General features: G+C 34.7%; 1 protein-coding gene and 1 non-coding gene across 2 annotated transcripts; both read right to left on the reverse strand.

The window, feature by feature from the left end:
* Nucleotides 1-52: 52 nt before the first annotated feature.
* On the reverse strand, nucleotides 53-7,621 carry LOC147392753 (eukaryotic translation initiation factor-like). The gene is made up of 9 exons (XM_086455962.1): nucleotides 7,206-7,621; nucleotides 5,121-5,192; nucleotides 4,425-4,520; nucleotides 3,727-3,894; nucleotides 2,717-2,814; nucleotides 2,357-2,444; nucleotides 1,909-2,259; nucleotides 1,583-1,825; nucleotides 53-1,496 (listed from the first exon to the last, which is right to left on the reverse strand). The coding sequence occupies exons 1-9, from the start codon at nucleotides 7,377-7,379 to the stop codon at nucleotides 432-434; spliced, it is 2,355 nt and encodes a 784-aa protein (XP_086312088.1). The 5' UTR covers nucleotides 7,380-7,621; the 3' UTR covers nucleotides 53-431.
* LOC147392754 (small nucleolar RNA snoR103) lies at nucleotides 6,491-6,597 on the reverse strand. The gene has a single exon (XR_015182473.1). It is a non-coding gene; the product is annotated as a small nucleolar RNA snoR103 (small nucleolar RNA).
* Nucleotides 7,622-12,400: the final 4,779 nt, after the last annotated feature.

A 12,400-nucleotide genomic window follows, 5' to 3' on the forward strand; every position in this document is an offset into this window, starting at 1 on the left:
CAGTGAAAGAGAGATTTTAAACTCTAAAACAAAAATTAAATAAATAACCGAGTCCAGAGAATCAAAATGTCATTTAACAAAGAAGGATCATATTTAAAGCTTTGTTTAGTTCTATCTTGAGCATATCACTGGGCAGAATTACCCAGGGCTCAAAGAGCGAAACCCATGTCATTTTTCTTTCTTTCTTAACTATCGCTTCAATAAACACCCACTCATATGACCTCGGAAAAATATACAACTCAATAAAATTACCTGTTCGTAGCACAGCTCCCACTTAACACACATTGTCACAAAGTTGCTCGCCTTGAGAGGGTAAAAAGGACGGAAGACGAGAAAAAAAAACAAAAAAAGAAAAAGAAAAATAGCATTTTCGGTTTTTTTCCACCTTACAAAAGAAGTTCAGGGAGAATTACCCCATCACATATTTCAACTCAAGAGAGTATGCTCTTGCAAGCTTGAATGTCGGCTCCTTGTGCACTCAAGACACCTTCACCTGAAGGGCTTTGGCCAATGCTTTTCATTGCAGCGTCAAAGGTGGCCCTCTGAAACATGGAATCTTTGATGTTCTTCAAAACCTCCTTCATCATGTTGAAGTTCAGACATCCGGACAAGACCAGCTTCCCCATAACTTCACCAAAATTGTTAGGTGCTCTCGGTAAGTCGATGGCAATGTCATCCAAGATCAACCCATACCGAAGACATCCCGTCCCAATGTCCTTAGCAGTCAAAACCTTCTTGTTGAACAAGAAATCTAGGAGCTTCACTAGTGGTTCAATCAAGGGTGGGCTCACATCCAGTCCAAGAGTGATAGCTTCCTTGACAACCTCGGGGTGGTATTCGGGTGCTTTCAGCTCCTCCACACATTGTAATGCCTCATCCAGAATGAGGATGTTGAAGTATTCCTTGAGAAGAGAAACCGTCTTCCTACGGAGATCCACCAGGTTCAATTTTGTCGTGGGAGCTGACCTATTCTCGGGAACGGAAAGCGTGGATGATGTTACCGGGACAATGGGTTTTGCAGGTACAGGGCTTTGTGCAATGGGATCTATTACACCTTGAATTAAACTGGAAGGACGACCCGAAGGGGCACCACCGCTACCCTTCAACAATGCACTAGTCTTGCCAATTATCATGCCGCCGCTACCTTGAGGTAACATCCTTGAGTTGAGGGCTGACGATTTGCTGACCAAAGGAGACTGAACGCGTGCAGCGGACTGTGTTACCACATCACCCCCCTTTGGCATCGAACGGTTACGAGGGACCTCCCAATTGTCGTTGCCGATCCCAGGCATCCCGGGCATCTTCCGGGTTCCGGGCATTCCGGGCATCATTCCACCTGAGCCAGGTCGGGTTATGGGGAAACCTCCAGGACCCATACCCCCTAGAGCACCCTGTACACCACGGCCACCAATTCTCATGTTTGCAGTCGCACCAGGACGTAACCCAAGATTCTTCTCTGCTTCTGAATGGATTTCGGTGATGGTCTTGGCTTTAACCTGCAAAATCAAGGAACAAAATATAAGATGAACAGAATCATCGGGTCAAAATCTGAAAAGGGTACACAAGATATTGAATTTTTTACCTCTTCACGCCTGGGAACCCAATTGTTAGCCCGAAGATCAAGAACATCACGGACCATGAACTTCAGCCGTAGTGCCAATTGAGGGTGAGTTGTCAACTCCTTCAGTCGGTTAAAGTAACCATCATTGAAACGCCGAGATTTGGGGCTCTCGTCCAACTGCTTACCAATGGTAATGAAGAATTGACATATCGCTTCAACATTCTCTTCATCTGGACATGTCTTACCATCATGTCCCAACAGTTCCTGTTTCACATAATCAGCAGATATCAGGAATTTTCTGCAAGAGTCTCAAGATATCAGTAAAAAAATAGAACTTAAATACAAACCTGAACAATATGATGGACAATTTTTTCGGGCACCATCTTCTGCTTCAAAAGTTCCCCAATAAGACGAATATTCCCAAGAGTGCGTAGTTTCACCATTCTCTCTTTATCTCTACGTTCCAATTCTTGCTCAGGGGCACTCAACTGCCTAATTTCCGCTCTCAGATTTTCAGCGCCTTCGAACGCCTCTTGGCAATTATTCAAAAGGATTCGCTTGAATGTGATTTCTTTCCCACCAGGTTCATCAGAAGGGAATGGTGGGAGCTTTTCACTCAGATCAGAACATAAAATAGCATACATGGGGCAAAATGTGGGCTCCAGCACAGCCTTCTCAAATATCAATGAGATAACACCCTGCATTGCAAACACACATTCCTGAATTTCACTGGCAAAAAAAGGAAAAATAAAAGATATACACACAAAAAGTGAAACCTATGTGAGTGATGGAAACCTTTAAGATATCTGGTGTCGTGATCCCGGAATCGATCAGTTGGCCCTTGAGAAGATCAAACTTCTCGGGGGTCAGCTTGTTCAGTATACTGCAAAAAATGGGAAATAACTTTTTATCACCACACAAACCACAGAGATAACATGGGCAGCTAAAAACTTGTCCAGCAGTTATTGGAATTTTTTTCTTTTTTTCCCCTACTTTTGCACTATTTTGAGACTTCGGGTCTAGAATTACATATTGGAGATAAAAGACCTAGAATTGCACTTACAGGTCCCCATTTAAGAAAGAAAATAGTAAGGCATGCATAAGAAATTGATCCAAATCTCAGAATAACAAAAAAAATTATTCATAGTCCATTACCCTTTCACTGTCTTCAAGACCTGTTCTTTTTCAGAAAGATTCCCCCTTCGAGCTGACCATGGAACCTCAGCCTTGACGAGAACAGGAGCAGGTCCTACCTGATACAAATAAGAATAAACAGCTAGTTAAAACTAATGCAAAATGGCATCCATGCATGCAGAAACATACATAAACAAGGGGAAAAAATAACAACTCAACCATGCAGATAGAGCTGTGAAAGTCCAGCCCTGAAGTTGGATTCAAAGAAGATTAGTAAGTGTAAACATGAATAAGATAAAAAGGTATACACTTGACTCAAGAAGTTTGACCGCATGGAGATTTATGCTGTTAAGCCCTGAAGAGTTGGATCTTTCCACTCTTAGAGATGTACATGAACCTTTAGCTCAAATCCCTTTAGGGTAAGAATTCAATGCTCCAGGGCTCAACACACAGCACTCTCCATGTAGTTGTGCTTTAGTGACCCTAAAATAAAATAACAGGTCACTTTAAAGAAGTTCTACATTAAAGATCAAATTGACAAGTTGAAAGTTAAATAGTATAGTGATTTAGCATAAGTCTATACAAGCACCACAACACAAGGATGAACTTTGAGCCGTGATTTGCATACGTGAATCCTTTCTCAAGTCCTAATACAAATATCAGGAGTGCCTACTTAACAAAAATATATATTAGTGACACGCATCACTGCATCACAAAGGCTTGGGCTGCTACTATCTCACAGGTTTAAATGGAATTTAAAACTCAAGTCTTTGGATGATAAACTGTGGGCCAATAAAAACCACATCAAGCGAAAGCACCAAGGTCTATAGAGGTGCACAAGGGAATAATTGGTAATTGCTCACTGAGAACTCCAAACACTAAACTACAAGAATTTAATGACATCAATACACAGGAAAGTTAATTAAAAAAATTAAAAATAAAAACATTGATTTACAAGAAAGCAAATTTACACTGACATGAAAAAAAGTTATACAAAGATTGATAAGAACAATGTCACAAGAACCCATTACCGCTTGAGGCCTTAAGAATAGTGTGTTCACTTGTTCTCTTGAATCCAATTTGCTATCTTGAATTGTTTCCCAGGATCTCTCCTCTCCAGGCGTAGGCAACTGAGCCGATCGTCCACGCCAGTCACGGTTGTCTGGCTCAGTATATCGACCTTGGGATTGAGGTTGCACCTACAGACCAGAAAAAAAAAAAAAGCATTAGAGACAATTGCTATCACAAACTACAAGTAAGAAAACACAGCCATTGTCATTATTAATAGTGCCTTATCCAAACCATTCAAGGGTTAGGGACATGTGTGAACCCTGCATGCACACCCACTCACATAAACAAACATACATACTACCACAGATTAACAATCACTCAACAGAACTTTATCCCAACCATTTGGGGTTGGCTACATGAATCCTGATCCAGCAGTATTACCATTCAACTGTATCTAAATCCATATTCTAAACCATTAACACAGCTGCATATACTATTGTCACCTATACCTTATGCCAAAATTGATGGTGAAAAGCCCCTGAAATTTATTGACACAAGCAAAAGAAATTGTAAAACGTGCAAGGAGCTCCCACATAATACCTCATTAACTTGTCAAAGAAATATACCAAAACCATCTCACTAAATGATAAATCCAAATTAATAATCTCTTGTATCAAAGAGACATTGAGAACCTCACAATCAATTAGAAGAACCTTACATTGGCATCTCCATGACCCCAGTTCTGATCTTCACCAAAGAATTCGGCGTCAACTTCTTGTTTGAGCCTCAGTATATCCTCGGGGACAATAACGACCTATGAGATAAAATAACAATACAACCAGACAAAACCCTAAGATGTGAGAAATCATTACAGAATTACATCATCTAATAATTTCAGTCCAAAACTGGTAAAATTTAAATTAACAGACAATATAAATAGAAAAAGAAAGATGCAGTCAGTGTTTTAAAAAAACAGAAAACAACATCTGAAAGTGGTCTCTTAAACAAAATTATGAAGATTCACTTGGGTTCAAAAGGAATTGATACATGTCTAGCAAGTCGCAATTACTCAAAAGAAGAAAAAAATCCAGCTTTATTTTCCAATATGGAAGTATTCAAGAAAAGTTAAGGGACAACACAATGGAACAATCATAGTAGCAAAATGCAAGGGAGCATAAACCTGAAATAGTGAAATATAAATAAATAAATAAAATAAAATAAAAGGTTCAATATCATGGCTTTCTCTTGCCATTTCTTGCATATCCCTTGTTTCCAAAAGTTTGCTGATGTAACTTTCCACTTACAATGAAAAATCTAACAAACAAAAATATCTTGTCTGATGAATAATCAGTGATCATTTTGACCAAACTTAACAATATGCATGAGCATCAAGTCCATGGAATAGAATAGTTACCTCCCTAAGCTGTAACAGTTGGTCTCGGGAGTACCGAACACGCTCACGACCCTCAAACCAGGACCCACCAGTCTGTAACAGAAGAGCAATGGAAGAGTCAAAATATTACCATAAATCTTGTATTTTGACTACATGCTATGCATGTGACATAAGATGAGCAAAGAAGGAGGGGGGGGGGGGGGGGATTTCATTTAAACAAAGGATTAACCAGATGAATATGATAAACCTGTTATAACTCAAAACTAAACCAGAGAAGGGAGATTGCAAATTAAATATACATAAAACATAATCAATCCACTGCCATCCAATATGTATAAAACATGGTTAATCTGCAAATGAGGTGCCTGGCTAACAGAAATAAGTATAATTTAGTTAATATTAATTAAGAAAAGGTAAAAGATAAATAGGAAACATATAAGAACTGTGTGAAAGGTCGAGATGATCTCCCTTTCACACTTTTTTATGATTGGTAAAGGATTGATGGTTAGCAAGGCAAAGTTTGGGTTCAAGGAGGTTTGAACTCCACAAGTCTTACCAACCTAGCTAAACCACCTAATCCTATATTTTGTTTCTAATTTATCTCCTTCATATTCGCTACTTCTTTAAAGTATGGCTCAAGATTGACTCAAACCTCTATCTTCCAAATTTATGGGGATCTCCTCTTCTTATCACTCACAAGGCTCTCCTCAAGGATCAATCTCCTTTTAATATCAGCTCTGCCAAAGACCTCTCCATTCCAAATTTTGATATTTTCTTTGACAGCCTTAAATCTTGCAGCTAAAAACCATGCTCATTCTGCCAACAAATGAGAATAAATTCCACCACTCCCCTCCTTTTCTATGAAGTACGGCTAAGATGACCATATGTTCTCAAAGACATGAGGGAAACAAGCATCTTTAATGAAAATACTTGCTTTACCTATCAATTTTTTATTTAAATATATATATATATATATGCATCTCAATCTGTTACTACAATATACAATAGAGATGAGGCTGGTGCCGGAAGAGCTATTTGAGACACATTTTCAGACTATGTCTAAAAATAAGACATTTGAAAACTGATATTCCCAGGATCCACTATTTAGAAATTGGATTAGAATGGGATTTTCCTGATTATTGCTCCATGTATATAACTATCCCAAGTGGGAGATCCATATGGGAACTCCTATATAAAAAATTCCCTGAACATCAAGATAAAACACACAGACATCTTGAGATCGAGTTCATCACAAAGTTGGTCCTTGAATTCCTATCCATAGGCCCATAAACCCTATATGTAGCTAGGAAAATTGATCCCCTATACATTTGCATCAAATGGAAACTATTGATGTTCAATACTTCCATCAATAATCATCTCTAGTTGTGTCTCCATGTATGTGAGTCCTTTATGAGCAATGTAATACTCACCCAATGCCCACCTAAAGTCCCACAAAACCACTATCTGTCCATATTTACAGCAGGTACACATATCAAGTGTCCCACCAAGAATTAGGACATTATCCTTCATAAATTTCTATCTTATTTTGATCTTATATTTGTACCAGAAATGGAAAGAAATATTTTTTCCAGCTTTTCCATGCACCAAAAAGAGAACAAATAACCACAAAAAAATATTTTTTAGTGCAGAAACTCCCATCCAAGATGCATCTTCTTCTTCATTCTTAATCAAATTTTTGAATCACCATCCAATCTTACAATCCAAAAACTATAGAGCATAACACATCGATCCAAACCAAAAATTAATCAGAATCTGAAGAGATATTAGTCTAGAACTCAAGATAGCTAAAATACAGTAATAATAATCAGGGAGTTAAATCTACTAAATCAGTAGTAAAAAATTCAATATATACAGATAATCCTTAAGATCACTGATGCATCAAATAACAACAACGACAGCCTTGATCAAAAGCATTTCAAACAAAATCAGAAAAAATCGATAAAAAAATCAAGAACAAAACATAAAGATCCAACCTTTAGTAACCTCAGTTCAAGTCAAAAAGTAAATCAACAACCAAATAAGATTAAACACGTAATAAAACCCTAGATCCGTTCAAGAAAGCTAAAAGTTTTTATTTTTTCGAACCTTGAGAGACGAAGCTGAAGCAACACCACCATGAACACGGATCTGTAGATCTGAAGAAGATGAAGAGATCGAAGAACCACCGAAAGCAGATTCGAATCGAGGGCCAAGGATTCTACTACCTCGGTTTCCTCCACCACCAGGCCTTAAGCTCAACACCGTCTGATCTGCCTGCATAACTCGATTTCTCTCTCTATCAAGTGAATCTCAGCCGTCCGATCTTTGACCAATAGGAAGATAAACTCGACTTCTCGATGAAGAGATGCCGAACCAGACAGGATAGAAAGGGAATTTCAAGTAAAGAGAAGGATAGAAGAAGAAAGAGAGGGAGAGAGATGAGAAGAAGAGGAGAGGGGCGGCCTCTCTTTGCTTCTCTCTTCGCTGCTGCAAAGAGAAGAAAAAAAAGAAAGAAGAGAGAGGGTCGAGTGAGAGAAAAAACCCTTTTATGCTAATATTTAATATTATTTAATTTCTATTTTTGCGTTATATATTAGTTTTTAGCAAGTTGTTGCGTTTATGTAGAACTTGTAATAGTAGATAAAATTACGTCATTACCCTGATTCGTACATCTATTAGATCTCTTAATTGCTGAGTTGACGTATTTACCCCTTGAACTAATGATATTTTGCAAAGAAACCGATTAGCCTTACTAAAATAGTGAGTTACGAATCTCGATGTCTTGTTGGCGGTTTTTTTCTTCACCATCTTAGTGAGGAAAGGGTTTCTCTTTGCAAAAGTTGCAATTCGTTGACTAACCAAATCATCTCCACCGTTTAGTGGGAATATTATTTTTATTATTAGCAATTGTTTAGCACCCAACTCTATGGGTGTCAATGGGTCGGTTCGGTTCAATTCCTAAGAAAATTAGAATCATAATCATTATATTTTTTTGATTTCGATTCTTGTCAATTTTGGATTCGATTCTAAAATAAGTCAAATCAGAACCATAAAAAATCATGGGTACTTGTCGGTTCCAATTCATAAGAATTGAATAATAAAAAAAATATTTTAAAATCATTTAAAAAATCTTTCTAAAAAATAATATATCATCTACAAAGTATCAACCTAATAATAATTTATTTCACTAAAAATATGATTTAATGAATTTTTTTTTCACAAATGATAATTCATCTTCTCTACAATAGTAAATTTTAAGAAGAAATGACCCATTTTATGCTCTAATATTTAGTTTATATGAAAAATTGAAGAACTTTATATAATATATATTAATTTTAAAATATACAAAAATTTAAAATCGTGTATAATATAAAAAATAAATGATAAATTAAATAGGTTCCAAGTACCCGCGGGTACCCATCAAATAGAATCTAATGGTTCCGGTTCTTTTCGGTTCGATTTCATATTAGACCCAGCTTTGATCGGTTCCAATAAAAATGAAATTAGAATTAGGATTTTCGATATTAATTTATGGTAAATGAGTGTATATATATATATATATTGTGTAAAAGACTAGTAAAAAGACAAAATGAGGAAGAGTATTATTGGAAAAAATGTTGAATACTGCTAACGTCCATATATATATATATATATATATTATCAACACTAAACTAGGTAGAAGTATCGAGAGTAACTCGAAAATTTTGCTAAGTTATATGTGTTATCTTATATATTATTATTTTTTAAAGTATGATATTTTAAATATTAAAAAACTTTATGTTAACGATATTAATATTTTTCTTGCCCAAGTGACAAGTGAGTCATGTACTTGACTCTACCAAGATTAAAAACATTGTTTAGTATAAGATGACCACAATAAAAACATTGATGATGTCCACAAGCATGTTATACTATTTATGGTTTCAATCATCTAAAATATTTTAACAAACGATTAGATAAAAAATATATATTAAATTCATTAAACCCTATGGTAATACTATGACCAATTTGCATGTTTTAATTTTTATTTTTAAATACATGTTTAGTTTATTTGCGAGATAATAAAGCCCTTAGTACGTAGGGACACCATTAATGGAGATGAAAATTTTAATGATGTATTCAATAAATAAAATATAATAGAAATGGAAGTACATAAGAACCATTGGGACTCCAATCATGAAATGTCACATTCTTTTAATGGTATGGCATGTCTTGAACACTATTAATGGAGTACTTCAGGGATTTTACAATAAAAATTTTAAAAAATTGATCGTGTCTCATTCGTTTTAAAAATTAGTTCGATATCACAAGCTTCTAGCATATATTTTGTGCATCATTATAACTTCAAATAACTATCTCTAACAATTATAATAATTATCATTTTAAATGTTTTTGATGTATTGTTGACACTACATTCAATTGATCATAAAACAAGGAGATTTCAATCATTTATGTCAATCAGTAGATAGAACCGTCCTTTTACTTAACAAGTTGAAAATATGAGTATTCTGATCATTTATAAATAAATGGAATTATGGCGTCCATGACAATGTATATTATGTGAATAATTTGAAACGTAATTTGAGAGAGTTTGGTCGAATTTATGAGAGAAATGCAAGATTGACAAAAGACTTATTTAGTTTTCGAGGTACCATTTAGGTACTCTAAAACAATAAATGAATTATGAATAGGAAAATGATGGACTATCTACATTGGATATTGTGCTAAAGTGGTAATGCATAGAAAATCATTGATTTTTAAACTTGTATCTCAAGAAAATAAATCTATGCTTATCAGTACACTTCCATGTCAGCACAATATTAAACATAGTGTCCAATGCTTATCAGTACAATTATGCTTATGAATTTATGTCTAGTTAAGCTACACTTTGATATTAAAAAAAAATATATTCTAAATTATCTTTATTTATTTTCATAATAGGATAAATTAAATTTCTACAACTAAGAATTGTTATTAATGAATACTTTCATTATGAAAATTATATTGTCTTATGCTGATTTTTTCCATTATACTTTTAGTTAGTCAAAAAATTCATGATTTAGTTGGCTCATCGTTTTGTAAAAAAAAAAAGACATTGATTTTAAATGATCCTGACTTGATTTTGATTGAACTGATAATTTTATAAAGAGTCGTGATTTTCTGACGCCCCCCTCTAACACACATCCCCTGACGTGGCATGAGCTAAAATCATAGATTCACCGGGATACAAAATTGTAAATCCCCATAAATATGTGTAGTTGTGTATCCTGAGGAAAAAACTATGATTCTAACCATGGCACGTAGGTGTGTGTGTGTCAGAAAAGCATTATTCTTTTATAAATTTTCTTATTAGGAAAGAAAATTTTGGGCCCGACTCTCACAACCTCACATCGGTCGTGGCCCAATCAATTATTCATGTGTAACCAAATATCATTAATCAATACACTCAAAGATTTTTCTATAACTTTTTCCAACATACAAACAATCTTTTAATGATGTGAAAAAGTTAGTCGTATATTTTTAAATGATCGAAACCGGACATGTTTATCCCAACTTTTTCTATAATTTATTCGAATTAAAAGTGACCAAAACACTTTTTAGTAATGTTACCAAACACATCCTTAGTAGTTCCTAGTTTAGACATTGCAAGTAGAAAGAAAAGGGGAAGTGAGTACAAGAATGAATACCCAAGAAGGACAAGGGTATTTAAAGTCATTATATGAAATTATTAAATCACATTCAATAAAAGTTGAGGGGTATAATCGTACTTTACTTCAATAAAAATACATTTATATTTGAATAGATAGAGAGAGAAAGAGAGAGATTCCAATAATGGTGTTTTCTAGTTCGCCACTTAGCCCTATTTCCCACCGGCTACTGTGGGACCCATAATACTACGTTTTGAAGTTAGGTACACCGTGCCCAGGCTTCTACGAGTATCGAACCAAGAAAACGACACTTCGAAACGTACACGTGTCCATCGATTGGTTCGCCACCTTCAACAACGGTTACCGCTCCGAGTGGTAAATTTAGAGCACGTGTGCCTAAATTAGCTGCCTCAAAATTTATAATTTGCGCTTGTTGGTAGAATTTCTAATCACACCTCATTCTTACCTCACGCGTGGTAAATAATCCCTCAACAACCCATTTATTTTTTAATGATTTAGAGACACCACCCTACATTTCTGAGAATATTTGGGATGCCCCATGAATTTTCAAATTGTAGATATGGAAAAAAAATTTGTTTTCGTATAAAAAGTCAATTCAAGATTTCATTGACCAATCATATGAGTCCATATGTATTGAATGCATAATCAATATACAAAAATACCCTTGTTACACTTCATGTAATTGATCATTCGGGACTCTATGAAATATTCGATTGACTTCTTTGTGAGCAAAATGTCTCTCGTCAATTTACACCCTTGACCTTGTTCTTCTCTATCAGAGTAATGCTGAATGATATAAAGGTCCTCACCTTCAACATCTATGTTATTATTTTTCTCCCAAAATTCATCATTTACTCGTAAAGTTTTTATATTTATTTATTTAATTTTATCTTTAAGTTATAATTTTCAAATTCATCTTTTAATCCTTTACAGAAAATCATTGATTTTTTTATGAAGTATTGATCTCTCAACCTTGGTTCAAAACTCATTGACCCACCTTCACACTAACCACTAACCATCTTTGCTTGTCACTAAAATTAAAAATATATATAATTTTTTTTATTGATAAACTTGTTTTTTAACGAGTTCAGTAACTCAATATTGGTAGGATCATTTTTATGTTTAAAAAAAAAAAAAAAAAAGGTAAGGGAACCTCCCACAGTTTTAGATTTTTAATATACAAATGACACATTCTTGATGGTGATGGTCATTTTTTTGTACAATACGGTTGTACACTATAATATTTACAAAGAATTGTATCTTAGCCGAGAGTAATTTGTATTTTAAAAATAAGTAAAAATTATTCCTTTACAATTTGTTACCTATGCTAGCAAAGAAAAGATTGTAACTAAGGCCTAGTTGATATCTCGTGAAAGACAAAGAAAATGTAAAACTTTGCATTTCATATTTTTCACTACTTTTTACGATTGCAGTGCTTGGTAGAATCATTATTTTGTCATCGTAAAACTTTGCAGTTGCTTGGTTGGGCATTGATCGCAAAAAATCATAATAAAATTTAAACATATTCAATAATCTAATACCCAAGTAAGTTCATTTTCAATAAAATGTCGTTCAACTTCTATAGAAGAATCTAAGTTCATAGTATTGAATTATATCAAATTGAATTATATT

The sequence above is a fragment of the Akebia trifoliata genome, chromosome 10 (genome assembly GCF_017979445.1).
Source record: "Akebia trifoliata isolate Shusen 1 chromosome 10, ASM1797944v1, whole genome shotgun sequence".
Taxonomy (NCBI): Eukaryota; Viridiplantae; Streptophyta; class Magnoliopsida; order Ranunculales; family Lardizabalaceae; genus Akebia; species Akebia trifoliata.